General features: G+C 43.0%; 2 protein-coding genes across 2 annotated transcripts; both read right to left on the minus strand.

Annotated features, from left to right (window-relative positions):
- Positions 1-206: 206 nt before the first annotated feature.
- On the minus strand, positions 207-4,499 carry sft2d2a (SFT2 domain containing 2a). The gene is made up of 8 exons (XM_076277713.1): positions 4,314-4,499; positions 3,977-4,066; positions 3,638-3,723; positions 2,718-2,799; positions 2,029-2,064; positions 1,697-1,755; positions 1,551-1,580; positions 207-807 (listed from the first exon to the last, which is right to left on the minus strand). The coding sequence occupies exons 1-8, from the start codon at positions 4,377-4,379 to the stop codon at positions 753-755; spliced, it is 504 nt and encodes a 167-aa protein (XP_076133828.1). The 5' UTR covers positions 4,380-4,499; the 3' UTR covers positions 207-752.
- Positions 4,500-5,523: 1,024 nt separating this feature from the next.
- tmem45a (transmembrane protein 45a) lies at positions 5,524-14,745 on the minus strand. The gene is made up of 7 exons (XM_076279150.1): positions 14,724-14,745; positions 14,511-14,615; positions 10,929-11,141; positions 10,148-10,360; positions 8,802-8,986; positions 8,104-8,246; positions 5,524-7,667 (listed from the first exon to the last, which is right to left on the minus strand). The coding sequence occupies exons 3-7, from the start codon at positions 11,122-11,124 to the stop codon at positions 7,571-7,573; spliced, it is 834 nt and encodes a 277-aa protein (XP_076135265.1). The 5' UTR covers positions 11,125-11,141; positions 14,511-14,615; positions 14,724-14,745; the 3' UTR covers positions 5,524-7,570.
- Positions 14,746-15,497: the final 752 nt, after the last annotated feature.

A 15,497-nucleotide genomic window follows, 5' to 3' on the forward strand; every position in this document is an offset into this window, starting at 1 on the left:
TAGTACAATCGTCGCTAAGGACAACACATGTTAGAGCAACCACTCGCAACATTGTATCATGTTTAATGAAACATTTCCCCTTCCTGTCTGTAACATCTAATAAGGTTTGAAGCGTGCGTTAGAATCAAAAGGACAGCACTGTAGCCTAATTAGTTCCTCTCTTTATTTAAGACAGCCTATTAAAAGAAATAGGCTTAGCCTACGCCTGTGAGTTATGGAAAAGTTTATTCAAGTCAGTCCGACTTAGTCAGACGTCTGAACCAATAAGGAATAAACACTGGAGAGTAAATTATAAGATAATGACACATGTTTAAGCAGGCTACCACTATATTCACTTAAAATAAATAAACAAACAAACAAAAACACCATAGTGTGTTCAGTTACAGCCTATTATATTCATATAAAACACAGGCTATACATTTCATACAATCAGTGTGTGTAACCATTTTTAATATGACCATTATTTCAGACATTTACAATTAAAAACACAATATTTTACATTTTCCAAAAAGGCCAAAAGCTCTATCAGTATATTAAAATGAATAATTCTGCAAAAATAATAATAAAATGTACAATTCAAACACCACATATTATAAACTCTTCATAGCTTGTGATTTCTTGCATATCAAATATACAGCCCTGCCAAAAGACCAGTCATTAAATGACCTGTAACAGTATCTAAGCAGGTATTTCACAGGGGAGTGTAAACTCAAAAGCTCAGTGTTATGGCTGAATCCGTCAGCGTCTTCGGCTCATTCTTTGATACAAACCCGGCACATCATGGACAAAAACTTCAGTACTGCATCCCTGAGAAGCACAGAGGCAGAATACAATCAGAAGGTGTTAGAGGTGGAAGGTCAAAGGTCAAAGACTACCTGGCTATCTTGAATTTCCCCTTGGGGATCAATAACGTATCTATCTATCTATCTATCTACAGTATCTATCTATCTATCTGGCTCCCATGCCGTAAGAGGTGGACTGGTCAAAGACTTGAATGAAAGTCTTGAATGACAACTTGTGTTATGGAAGGTATACATTTGAGAGTATACTGTATTGAATTGTGGTGAACCATTCATACCACCATAACCTGATGATTTGAAAAAACAGGTACTGGGATTTTTACGATCATTGGAATGACCCATAACGTAACTCCATCATATACAGACAAATGACCCATAATGCAACCCCATCATACATAGAGGGAATGACCCATAACGTAAACCCATCATATTACAGGGAAAGACCGATAACGTAACCCATCATATTACAGGGAATGAATGACCCATAACGTAACCCCATAAACAGACAAACAGCGCCCTCATGTGGACATAGCTATGTTGACTATGAGTACGGAGTGTGTCTGTCGATCAAATTGTGTGTGTGTGTGTGTGTGTGCGTTTGTTTGCTTGTGTAGTCTACACGTTTGCCTGTCTGCCTTGGTCTGTCTATCTCTCTCTGTGCCTGGGGTTGTGTATTTATGCAGGTATGTGTGTTTGGAATGTGCTATAGGAAGCGACTGTACACCTCAAGACCAAACTAAAATCACTGACCTTGCAAATGGAATATACGACAAGCCATACCTGTAAACAAACAAACAAATAAATTAATTACAAATAAGGAATATAAGTATTTTAGTGTAAACCAATCAGTCGCTACTTGATCTTTATTTACTCCAATAAAGCGTGTTCTCACTCACCAGGCAAAAGCAATGGACTGCAGAATGACGAACACCAGAGCAAGAACAAAGATTTTCCACTGAAAAAATACAGATAGAACACACACATCAAACTACATCACTGAAACAAATGACCCGTGATGGCTGTAGAGAACTGCATATACTGACACTATGAAGAAGAGAGTGTCGAGGGAAGGGGACATAGATCTGCTACAGTATTCTCACACAACCATCAGCCTACCATGAGAAATATCTTAATAAAGACAATAAAGACAATGTTTACTAAACACCAAACGAGCCACTTGGGAGAATAGCGTTTGACTGGACGCACTTGTCCAGAGAGAAACACTCACCCAGAAGACTGCACAGATGGTCAGCACTAAACAAGTCTTTAAGAAAAGAAAAAAAAGAGAGTCATGAGTGTACAGTGATGTTGAGGTTGCTGATCAGCCTTGTCATTATCAATCAGATATGAGGGGACAATACAAACAATGACACCCACTTAACTACCCACTTAACTACATACTCTGATTTGAGGTCTGGTGAGGTCTGGTGGATTTCTTTGTTTTATAACAAAGAAATCCACATCTACAATGGAGACGTAGGGCAAAGAGAAAAGTCTTCAGTCTAACTTGGGCTATATTTACCACTAAGGAAAAAAAAAATATATCAGTTGAACACCAAAGACAAGATCTTGACTCAGTGCTCCCACATGCCATAGAATAGCTATAGTTCATGCACGACTACAACTTTGCTTGCTGACAGACTTTCCATTTTCCCCCGTCATTTAAATTAGGGCCTACAATGCACAGAATAACTACATATATGTATTTACATTATATAATATATTATATAATAACTACATTTACATTTATTCATTTTAGCAAACACTTTTATCCATGTCTTTCACAACAATGCCTATACCACACAGTTCACTGCAACAATTCTGATTCTAACCGTTTCTGTAATCAAAAGAGAAGTTCCTATTCCAACGCGCTGTCTGGCTAAAGAGGGAAGAGCAGACTGGTTCTAGGCGACTCACGATCATGACGGCAGTGGCGAAGAACCGCGTCTTATCACACATCCTCTTCAGCTGCTTCAGTGGGCCCATCAAGAACATGGTGCTGAGGAGACATTACACTGTACAGCTGAGACGTGCACACACACATACACACACACATTACACTGTACAACTGAGACGTGTACACACACACATACACACACACCGTACAACTGAGACTTGTACACACACATACACACACATTACACCGTACAACTGAGACGTGCACACACACACAAACACATTACACTGTACAATTGAGACGTGCACACACACACACACACACACACACATTACACAGTACAACTGAGACGTACACACACACACATAAATACATTACATGTACAACTGAGACAGGCATACACACATTAAACTATAAAAGTGAGACAGACATACACACACATTAAACCATACAACTGAGACAGGCATACATACAAAATCCACATGCTAAGTGTATGGCTACATCTCATAGCATAGCTCATTGGTTTTAAACGTTATAGGCTACATCTCACAGCATAGCTCATTGGTTTTAAACGTTATAGGCTACATCTCACAGCATAGCTCAGAGGTCTTAAATGTTTTTTCAGGTAAGGGAGCTGATATAGACATGGTTGAGGAGGGACACCTTATGACATATGGTTGCTTATCAAACCCAGACAACAATAATGTGTAGGGTGGCCTATAGTGTAATGTATAAAAGTACTTTATAATGCCATTGAAATAATAATTACTTTCAGATGTTTTTTGTAGGAACAACCTAACACATGCCACTCAGCCACCATCATTTGGGGACCCCTGCCCTGTCCTATCCTGCAGTAACGCTGAAAACCCCCTGCTGAAGATCTCTAGCTCATCAACCTCGTGTAGTCTATTATGGTGACATCAATCTTACAGTGACTCACCTTGCAAGGGAGCAAACATTTCCAAAGGTGTAGAAGACAATGAAGATAATCAGCCCTAGTTTGGGAATAAATAAGCAACACACCCCCTGCAAAATAAATCAATAATATCTTCAGCAGTGATGGCACAGGGTGGCTAAGCAATAACAGAGACACGTGGACAATCAGATACAGCACTTTGGGCTGAATGACATTCCTCAGATCTGGTAAAACCTGCACCGCAACTCGGTTTTCTGGTTCCTTCTTCTCATATGCACTTGTCCTAGTTCCATCTTACCCCAAATCTTCCGTGAGGAAGAAACTAAACAAAATACAGAGGCGCAAAGTCATCCAAATACTCACCAGAACAGTGCACCCAACTCCGATGACCATACAGGCGATGAATCCTTTCACGCGCGTTCCCCATCCAAGAGTGGACGCTTCATTCGCTGCCTAAATGGAGTTTGAATGAAAGTTTTGCCTAATCAGCCAAAACACATTGACTACCCGTAGGACATTTAGTGAGGTTTAATACGGTGGAATACAGTAATATTAAAAACACTCTCCTAAATCTGCTCGTCAATAACCTAATGTATGATAAATGTAAGATTGTATTCAATGTTTGATCCCTCCGATATGGTTTGCCTCGGAGCAGTAGGCTACAGCATCCACAATGCTTCTGGACATCGAAATAACTTACCTCGATAATATTTCTGCCATCACTCTGGCCATCGCGACCACCCAACGTAGCCCTGAGTTTGTCCATAACCGACACCTCTGACAGAAGGACCGGACCGGGGCTTAAGTGACGGACAGTTGGGAAAACTCTGCCAACTCCTTGCCAGGCTTCGCGGTGAACTTTCTAATCCACCCGACTCCTGCGCCCTGACGTCACATTCCTAACCTGGCGAGTGCGTGAAAGTCCCTGTCATGTTTCAGGAGTGCAGGGTGTGTAGCAAAGGGTAGCCTACCAAAGCGCTCACAAAATAGAAGAGATTCACGAACACAATGCAAGCAAATTTTATTTTATTAATATTCCGAATGAACATGTTATATAGGCTACCCTTATATCAAAGACAATTAGACAAATTTATTTAAGGACACAATAAATACTCAGAAGCAACAAGGTACTTGAAACACTTCGCAGTTCAATTTAAAATACAGTGCATCTTAGGGCTGGGCGATATGGCTGAAAACTTTATCACGATAGAAGTATTTCATATCAGTCGATATTGATAATTATATTAAAATCTATTTCAGATAAGGACCAGAAGAAAAAAAAAAGTTCAATTTAAACACTTTTATTTTAAACTTAACCTTCCTCTGATTTTAATCACCTCAGTTATCAATCAAAGTAAACAGGGAAAATAAATAGCAACACAATTATGAAAAACACATAAATAAATAAATGTGCACATAAGTCTGAATGAAAAGCAGCACTGGTTGAAGCCTGGAAATATTGTAAACAAATTAGCTTTATTTGGTAGTTTATCATAGTCTACTGGTTAGATTGTTCAGTTTCCCCACGTGTGTTTAACCCTCTAACCGCCCATGTCGCAATATTGTGACAAGCGTCATTACTGAATAAAACAGACGATAGACGCGAGTACAGTGTAAATCTCATTTGTACTTGACCACTAGTTGGCAGACACTCAGAGTTTTCAGGAAGCATACGAAAAACACGCGAGAAACACACGAAGAAGACGTGCATTTCCTCCATAACGCGGAAGCGATGCGGGCCATAGTTTTGCACAAATTGAAGCAGAAATACACCAAATGTTGAAAAAAAAATTAACGTGTGATGAAGTCTTGGATCTGTTATTCACCTATTCTGATTCTGAAGGAGAATATCTGCCTTTTGGAGAATATGATCGATCGTCTATTGACTGATACTCACGGTGCGTCTGTGAATGGAGGTACGTCTTTGCGACAGTGTCCACTAAGCATACTATGCTTATTTCGACCGATTTCGACCCCCTGCCCAACATAGCTGGAGGTGCCAGTGGCAATAGTGATGATAGTGTCCGTAATGGACGTGGTATAGACAGCAGGGGTTGTAAAAATAGGGCTCTGAAGAACTACAAAGTCACCCGCGATATGGAACTGATTTGACCAGGCTACTTTATTGTATAGTAGCATAGGGTTTGTGATTATAGTAATAGTTTACTATTGTTGGTTTACATGTGACTGTATTCCTGTTCATTTGTTATGTCGGTGAAATGACAAAAAAGAAAGAAAAACTGCTCAAATATGTTCAACATCTAGTATTTACTGAAATGTGCATAATTCACGGTGGTTACCATCCAGTGACGTCATAATATGCAAATTAGATGAGTAAATTTACCCCCTTCATAAACTTCTGTTCATACTAAATGATTTTCACATTTACAGTAGGACTTTATCTCTGACCACTTGCAAGCCATGGCCTTTTGACATTTTTATGTACAAATCCAATTTATTCTTTTTAAACCCTGGCGGCTAAAGGGTTAAGTTTCAAATGAATACTTTTCCTCCTTGGGACAGGCCCGTATGAGTCTTGGAAAATACTTTTCCAATTGCTTCGGGATTGAGATGATTAGAACTTAGCAGTCAATTTGAATGCAACAGTTTTGAACAAATTCGTGCAGCGTGCTAATGATGCTAACCAGATTTAATAGCAATTTAGCCAGTCATCTTGCACGATTGTGAATGTTTGGATTACATGTGCATGCTGAGGAGGGATGCGCCTGTTGAGAGAGAGAGAGAGAGAGAGAGAGAGAGAGAGAGAGAGTGCACGGGGCAAGGACTCATTAAGAGTCTGTGTTGAGGTAGGCCTACTTCTATCCCTACTCTGGTAGAGTTGCACATACTAGCTACAATGCAAGATATATTTAGCCTATTTATTTATGGACAACGTAAGGCGGGAAGTGTGTTTCTTTTAATTATCGAATGTTCTATTGAACAATTTTTTTTTGATATCGATCACATGTCTATTGCGATACATATCGCTATCGGTTTATCGCCCAGCCCTAGTGCATCTGCATCATGATAAAAATGGGATTTTTTTACATAATAAAAAAATATATAAAAAAACCAACATACAAACAAAAAACATCTTTCTCTGGACAGTGTTGATTTGATGATGAAAGTGCCTCAGTCATAGGTTTATATTATTTAACCTTCGGGCGGTTCCATCTGATCATCTTAGTATACAATACTGAGTGGAGGGATTCGACCAAAGACTGAACCCCAGACAGCTCTGCAAACCGTACCTTCATATGGAGTTTTCAATGTGTGGTGTTCATTTCAAATCACTGACTATTAAGTTACTAGTTGTGTGATATAACAAAACAATTCAAGTTCAAGTTCTCAAGTTTATATTTCTATCCTCTTTTCTCCATTCCCTTCAGTACCTGACAAAGTGGGACTTTGATCCCCTGAAAAAAAAAGTTTGTTTTGGGTTCTTTAGAGGACAGGTTCAGACTTCCTTGTTGCCGGGGTGATGCTAACACCTCCTGCCATCTAATACTAGCCATCCATATGATCCCTATACGCATGGGAAGTAGGCTGGCACATATACCCATGCGTCTGGACGTTCCCTGCTTAGCACTTTGATAATTCTTAGTTTTTGGTGACAGGAGCGTCCAGGCGAGTCTATTTTAATGAAGTCTGTCAGGATGTACAGGCGACATTGTTCAGTAAGTATATGAATTCCACGACTATTTTCTCATTCCTTGGCAGCTCTGTGAGCATGTGGTTCAAGCCGGCAAATTTAAACGTCATGGTTTGACATCGAAAACAGTTAGGACTAGCACCAATTAGCATTCGGACATTTCCACTCTAGAAAACCTGTAAGGCCATTCAGTGCTGTAGATTGATGGCAGACGTTGCTGCGGTTCCCTGTAACATTGAGGTATCAGTTCTGCAGGGTCGAACTAGAGGGTCTGTTGCCTTTGGAGGGGAACGGACAGGAGGTTCTCACAAAACCTCGTCTTCAGACTCCCCCCCTGTGTCTCTGGGTTTGAGCAGACCCATCTCCATGGGGGGCATTCTCCTCAGCTTGGTGCGTACCACACTAGAGGGAGGGGGGTGTTAAATAAAAACAGAAGAGTTCATATTATAGTCATACAACCACTTGTGCTTGGACATTAATGGAATTAAACCTGTATCTGACATACCAGCAGACTGTGTAGTCGAGCACAGAGACAGTGATGAGAGAGAAAGAGAAAACAAACCAGCAGACTGTGTAGTCGAGCACAGAGACAATGATGTGAGCAGCAGACTGCAATCGAGCACAGAGACAGTGATGAGAGAGAAAGAGAAACATACCAGCAGACTGTGCAGTCGAGCACAGAAACAATGATGTGAGATGCAGAACCAGACTGTGTAGTCAAGCACAAAGACAGTGATGAGAGCAGCAGACTCTGCAGTCGAGCACAGAGACAGTGATGAGAGATGCACAAGCAGACTGTGCAGTCGAGCACAGAAGCAGTGATGAGAGAGAGACGTACCAGCAGACCGTGCAGTAGATCACCGAAACGGTGATGATGGCACAGGCCAGGTGCCAACAGTAGCACATGGTGATGAACATCATGTTGTTGTGGTCCTTCAGGTCCCACTTGACCTCGCTAGGAGGGTACAGCACAAAGCCGATCTGGAACAGGACAGAGATCACAACATGACCGCAGGGATCGACTCACTTCTTTATGCATGAACCACAACGTTTCCCTATACTAATGTAACTCCATCATTACACTGTGGATAATGTTGATATGATGCATGTCAATATTATTAGAGATGCAGGTTTGCTACGAGTGTACTCTCTCTTAAAGACTTTACTAAAACATCATTGTCTTACACGTCCTGCAAAACCTCTCTCCACTGTCTCCACACACAGAAACATGCTCTCTCTCTCTCACACACACACGCACACTTGTACACACACGCACATGCACACACGCACGCACACACACACACACACACACACACACACACACACACACACACACACTCGTATACACACACACACAGGCACACACACACATGTACACTCGCGCACAACCTCACACACACACACACACACACACACAGGCACACACACACAGGCGCACACACACACAGGCGCACAGACACACACACACACACACACACACACACACACACACACACACACACACACACACACACACACACAGGCACACCCCCTTACCTGCCAGAACCAGCTCCCCTGCAGCAGACACATGGTGGTGCGCAGCAGTTCGAGGAGCACGTTGGCGCGGTGGAACATCTCCAGGAGAGCGGTCAGCGCGCCGGCGAAGACGGCGTAGAGCAGCAGCTGATGCACGTGCACGTCCAGCATGTCCCGCCCATGCAGGTGGTACATGAACAGGAAGCCTGCAGCGGGGGCAGGACAGTTAGCACACACACACACACACACGTCCAGCATGTCCCGCCCATGCAGGTGGTCACTGGCGCCTTAATGAAGGGCCATACCTGGGCTGAAGCCCAGGGGCCTCGACCAATGAGGGGCCTCCTAATAATAATAATGATAATCAATAATAATAAACGGCTGTGCCCGTATTCGCGGCGTCATTAGTCTACTCTGGAGCTAGCCTACATAATTGAGCACATCGCACTGCTCTACAATGACATCGATGCAGAGGCCCCTGTGTCTTCTCTTCTAAAGTGTAACAAAATGTAACAAAACTTAATAAATCCCAAAGTAGAGGAACTATAGGAGAGGCTGAAACTGACTGACAAATTTACAAACTCTGGAGATAACGTGGGTTGGATTGAAGCAACGATAAACGAATGACGTGGATTCCTGTAACTGTCCATGAAAACTGAAGGCATAGCAGGTAAATATCGTTGCAAATAGCCTGGAAATTAAACGGCTTTAAAAACATGTAGGCCTTTTTGGCTCACTGGAGTGAACGCAGAACATGGGCTGTTGCGCAAAGAAATGAATTAGTGATCTGCATCTCCGTTCACCAAAAGCTAAGTTTGTGCTAACCCATATTCGCACAAATAATATCCTATGTTATGTTTTCTGATTGTTAACATGAGATGTCTCCATGTTGGGCAGTGTAGTGATAATGCATAAGGTAGCCAATGTTCACGTCACATGAGCCAGCTGCTTGTTCTGTAGGCTAAAAGTATTTCTGTCCCTCCCAAGCTGCGTTAGAATGGTGTGTTAAGTAGACAGAATTTCAAAAAAACTCCTGGGGAACCCCCCGACACGACAAACACATGCACTTTTGAAAAGCTTGAAACGTCCATATGTGTAACCCATCTTTTAACTTAGCCTATAGTGTTGTAAAAGTTCAACGCTGTTGTTTTCGTGCAGTAGGCTAACCTTTTTGATAAGCGATGTCATAGGTTGACGTGATTAAGGGCTTTCTGTTCCTGTTTATGTAAATGTTTTACATAGGCTCAATAATGATAGGCTACACTGCATGTTAGGCTATATCAACCAAAAGCGCACGTTATGTAAATAGGCATTTGTATGTATGTCCCATGGGTGGTGTAAAGTGAACATGGCGTCGTCCGGCTCACCCTCGTTGAAGAAGGCGATGGCGAGCATGAGCCGGTCCAGAGCGAGCGGCGCGACGTTGGACACGTGGATGGCGAGGGTGGTGGCGCCGGACAGGGCGAAGAACAGGTACATCGTGGAGTGCTGCCAGATCATCAGCTGGGCCCACTGCTGCTGCGTAGGGTCAAACAGGTGGAACCGCGGCCCGCTGGCCACAAACTGCTCCGCCAGGATACCTGCAGCAGGACACACACACACACACACACACACACACACACACACACACACACACAGACAGGGCACACACACACACACACACACACACACACACACACACACACACACACACACACACAGGGCACAAGAGGAGGATGTGAGCACCAACAAAAGTAGTCTGTGCACATGCTGAGGGATATAACTATGAGAAAGGACAGAGGTCAGTTTGCCACTAATCACTGTGCCAGTACGCCTGTGGCACTAACGCCAAAACATGATGATGTGGCAATATGTCTACAGAAGCTGGAATAGATAAAGGGTCTTTGTAGCAACAAATGTGCTCAATGTGGGAAAGGGAAGGGTCCATGGTCCAGTTCTGCATCAGTATCTGTTAAACATATACTGCCATCTACTGCATTACAGACTTGTTGACATACTGTTGCTATATGCTTAATAGCATTAACAAGTCAGGTCCAAACATTATGGGAATGTTATGTCAGCCATCACATTCAGTTTCAAATATTTAAATCACAACTCTCCACATTTCAGCAGTTCTCACCAATCAGAGAGAAGGAGAGCACCACTCACCAATCAGAGAGAAGGAGAGCACCACAGCGCCCTCTAGGATCTCCATACGGCGCTGCATTGCTCGGGTGGCCAGACGTCCTGCACCGGCGCTCTTGTTCCTGCGGGTGGCGTACCAGAGTGAGTATTTGCCAGCCCACCACAGGCCTGCGATCAGGAAGAAGCTCCCCGGCAGGATGTGGCCCTTGAAGCTCCCCATGGTCCTTCACAGTCACCCTGGAAACAAACAGGCAACACAACACACTCCATGAAGGCCCTCAATGGCAGCTGGCTGCAGGCAAATGAGGAATAGAGCGTATTTGCTTACTTTATGACAGTCTCTCCTCCCCCTCTCCACTATCAGTACATTTCAACACATCTCACTGTGCATTTGGGTTCAAGCAGCACAATGGAGTTCTTTTACCTTAAAATAAAAACTACAAACATGGAGAATAATGTTTCTGACATTGCTGATGTGCAGCTGGAGTGTGCTGTGTTAACGTTTCACACTTTCTTTTTCAGTGTTTATACCGGATCTGTGTTTGCATATTTAATACGTTTCATACACGTGTTTCAACACTGCATTTCGGTCATTGCTTTTACCTTACCATTACCTTGCGCATGCCAGTTATGTATCCACCAGCTGCCTGCCTGCAGCCTACTTCCAAAACTCCAAAGCTGCTTGCTGTTAGATTTGGTTCCGAGGGCACAAGTTCAGTGTATCAACAACACTCAATAAAAGTTTATGTGATGTGTTAATCAACAGCTAGTTCTGGAGTAGGCCATTCAACTAGCCCGCTTGCTTACGGCGAGACTCTGGCTGCGCAGTCTGCGCTTCCTTATTTGGGTTTTGGGTTGCCTGGTTTTAGCCTATGACAAAACGGTTGAAATTGAAACTAAGTGATCGTGTATGTGTAGGGTGTATTTCATACACAATCTGGCAACCTGGGAGATGTCAGACTAGTAGAAAAATGAATGGATCAATGATTTTAAAATGAAGTTTGATGTCCATGCTAAATACGGGAGTTTTCCGGGAGAAATAACAAAACAGGAGGGTGCCGGGAGATGACCTTGAAATACGGGAGAACCCGGGAAAAACGGGAGTGTTGACAGGTATGCTCTGATCTGGCTCTGATGTGGCCCTGATGTGGCTCTGATGTGGCCCTGATGTGGCTATGTTATGGCTCTGGTCCAGCATGCACTCTGGGTGATTTATCTGCTGGTGTCCTGATTTATGTCGGGCTGGGACAGGGAAAGGGAAGTCCTTACACAAGAAACCGTTTACAAGTGTTGAAAACTGCTGAAAGTCATTCTCAACTACCTGTTCCCCTCTGAGAACCGGGCCTTTATTTCCATGACTTTAATAGCAGAACTTAGCAGGGTGCGCTCTGAACAGCCTCTCATGAGAACCCAGCTCAGTGCCTGTCTGTGTCTTGCCTGGGTGTGGTGACCGTGGAGAGAGAGCACTTAAACACACATTGTCCTGTGAACGTGCGTTCAGAGGTGACCACAGGACCCCATTTAAAGTTAAGTAAAGCCCGAGAGAGCAGGTAGTTGAGAAAGTTGTTGTGTAAAAAGTCTCTTGTGCAAAAAAGAACTTTCCTTTTCTTTTTCTCAAGAGTATCAGGCCATCCTCTCCCATACAGTAACGTATAGCCAGACCTGGCGTATAGATGGCCATGTACAGAGATTATAACAAGTACGAGAATTTATGATGTGATTACAACCTGTCAATTCAGGCCATTCATTCTTAGCCGTAGACCACTGTTGATTAAGTAATCCAAACATCACACATCAAAGTGTAGAAAATGTCCAAAAAATGTAAAACAAAAAAAAATGGTCAGGAATAACCACCAGAGGAAAATAACCAGAGAGTTTCTACAGGGGTAGATGAAGACTAAGGCTGGGACAAGTAAAAGGCCTAACAACTGTTTTGGGTGGTGATAATGACCCTGGCGAAGCCCTATGATTGGTGGTGATAATGACCCTGGCGAAGCCCTATGATTGATGGGTTAAAAGATGGCATGATGTTATTGCCTGCTATAAGGAGCACTATTATGATGCCATAATCACACACTCATTAAAAACGGCTCTCACGGGCAGAATGGGGCTCCTGTCCTCCTGTTCTCCCAAGGGCAGCTTTTATTGCTTATTATTGTTTGCTTTTGTTTATGTAAAGCACATTGAATGACCTCTGTGTATGAAATGTGCTATATAAATACTTGACTTGACTTGATCTGGCTCTGGGGGAGTGGCCCTACAGCATCTATCACCTCTGACATCTGCAGCCAGTGGACGCAGCAACAGAGCAGGTCTGGACGCCCTCTGTGTCCGATGCAACCTCCTATCTATGCCTATCTAGCCCTGACAGACACCGTTTCGCACGCACGCACACACACGCACGCACACACACATACACGACACCTTTATACCTGTGTGACACCAGCGGGATTCTTTACTGCTGAATTCTTTACTTTACTGCTCTAACGCCGATGCTGTTCACAGGATATAAAAGGGCTGTGAAGTCGCGTGCGCAGTATTCCGGAAGAACACAGGGCATGGGTTGAGGTCAAGGCTTCTCCGAGGAAACCGAGTGGGGTGACAGTCACAGCTGCTGTCATGACTCGAATGAAAGTCCGACCAGAACAAGTCCACTTCAGCAGGTGGGTGGCCTTCCCATGACTGTTTTACTACCAGTAAACTAAATATCTGCAATGGATGCAAAGTAATCTGGAACAGAGAGCCAACCAAAATAGCTGGTGTGTTCTTTCTATAAATAACACACATTTGAATCCTTTGGATCCTCCTTACATCCAAGAGGATACTTCCGTCACCATGGTGACCCTGAGCACCACTTCAAAGGGACAAAGGCGGCAGATTAGCGGTCAGTCCCGCTCTTTGGTTTTACAGCCTAGATACTAGGCTACTCTGCTGTATAGCCTACAAATGCATCCTATACGCAGGAGGCCTACGCGCCATGGTATCGCGTCTATCGTGTTCTTGTAGTCTGGGCCTAGTATTAACCTACCCCGGCAATGTGTTTGATTATTGCCTGAAGCTTGTAAAATATGGAAATGACTCAAGACTGTCAACACATTTCCCATTACGAAAACACCAGTCACATTATAGGCGTTTTAGTGCAGGCCTAGGCTATACTACATAATATAGCAGGATATTAACGTAGGCCTATATGCAATTTTTAGAGTAGGCCTATCCTAGTAGGCTATCTATTATTTTGTAGGAGCAATGGATTGGTAGCAATGTAGGTCTTCAATGGATTGAATTATTGACTGCCACGTTTTAAAAAAAAATAGCCTATGATAGATAAAAAATAAAAATACATAAAAATAAAATAGGCCTATATTATAAATAAAAGAAAATATAATAGGGCTAAATTATACACAAAAGACATGTCTTACAAAAGGCAGTAAAAGTTGTATTTGCGGATGCCAGCCATATAGGCTACATTATTATTCGGTTCAAAGTTTAGCCTACTGAAACAATCGCTGGCTGTAATGTGTAAAAGAACTTTATGACCCGTTGTCGTGTGGAAAATGGAGCATAGGTTACGCTACTAATGTAATAATTATGCCAAATATTTCTTACCTTGTCGTTTCTCCACCAGAAGGGCCTTTTTCCCTTTCTTCAAGTTTCCAGTTACTGTAAGCGTAACTGTAAAAGTAACCTCTCTTCCTTTCGAAGACACAGCATCTGCAATTAAAACGTAAAACTGTTTAAAACACCCTTGGCATCTCGTTCTATCCTATAAAATAAACCTAGTCTAACTGCTGAATTTGGCACTGCGGTTCAAAGAGGAACCTTTTCAGTGCGCATCAAAGGAAGACCAGCATCTGTACGCAACAGCTGTAGGCTACAATCCGTTTTGTAAGAGCAGATTGTTGAAGACTTTTTTTCCTCCACTTTTGGGAAAACATCCCCTGAAATGCACCCATTGGTCTACAAGCCGTGAAAGACGTCACTCAACAGGTTTTTCATTGGCTGAAAGTCTATTCTATCAAGGCTGCGGCAACATTCCACGTGTGCACTTTTACTCCTCCTGCAGGATGCTGATGGCAGCGCAAGCGAGAAGCCGCTTTTCGAAGTTTGTTGACAAGGACTCGGGATAAGCAGAAAAGAAAAAAAACTGGATTTAGCCAAAAGGCGGGACATGCGAAGTCTCTGTACGTGCAGCAACTCACGACTGTTTCTAAATATATATTTCATTACATCTTTTTGGGGTATTATGACATAAATAAGCCTAGATGATAATAGACTACACAAAAAGCCCTACTTTGCAGACAAGTTTTTTCTTATGATGCTATGTATTCGGCAAGAATGATCAGAGTATTTCCTAGGTTTATTGTTTGCACCCACATTCCAGATGTTCAGAGGATGAAACGTGAGATCTTGTTCGACTTGGATGTCGGCATGTAGAATGCGGAAAAGGTAACCAAACAGACTGCAGCCAGGGGACCGCGGCACAGCCATCGGACTAGCTGATACGCGCGCAGCGACACGAACGCGGTAGACCAGTGGCTCCCGGAATGGGTCCACGAGGAGGGCTCAGGGAGCAACGAGGGAACCCTTCAGATG

The sequence above is a fragment of the Alosa pseudoharengus genome, unplaced genomic scaffold (genome assembly GCF_046254945.1).
Source record: "Alosa pseudoharengus isolate Yale_2024_CS ecotype anadromous, Long Island Sound unplaced genomic scaffold, YU_APseudo_1.1 YU_APseudo_1.1_scf_11, whole genome shotgun sequence".
Taxonomy (NCBI): domain Eukaryota; kingdom Metazoa; phylum Chordata; class Actinopteri; order Clupeiformes; family Clupeidae; genus Alosa; species Alosa pseudoharengus.

Coding starts and splice junctions, on each gene's coding strand:
- sft2d2a (XM_076277713.1), bottom strand. CDS start 4,379: ATGGACAAACTCAGGGCTACGTTGGGTGGTCGCGATGGCCAGAGTGAT. Junction 3,724..3,976: donor GAGTTGGGTGCACTGTTCTG/GTGAGTATTTGG, acceptor TTTATTTTGCAG/GGGGTGTGTTGCTTATTTAT. Junction 808..1,550: donor TCGTATATTCCATTTGCAAG/GTCAGTGATTTT, acceptor TGTGCTTCTCAG/GGATGCAGTACTGAAGTTTT.
- tmem45a (XM_076279150.1), bottom strand. CDS start 11,124: ATGGGGAGCTTCAAGGGCCACATCCTGCCGGGGAGCTTCTTCCTGATC. Junction 8,987..10,147: donor CATCGCCTTCTTCAACGAGG/GTGAGCCGGACG, acceptor CCCCCGCTGCAG/GCTTCCTGTTCATGTACCAC. Junction 7,668..8,103: donor ATCTACTGCACGGTCTGCTG/GTACGTCTCTCT, acceptor CCCTCCCTCTAG/TGTGGTACGCACCAAGCTGA.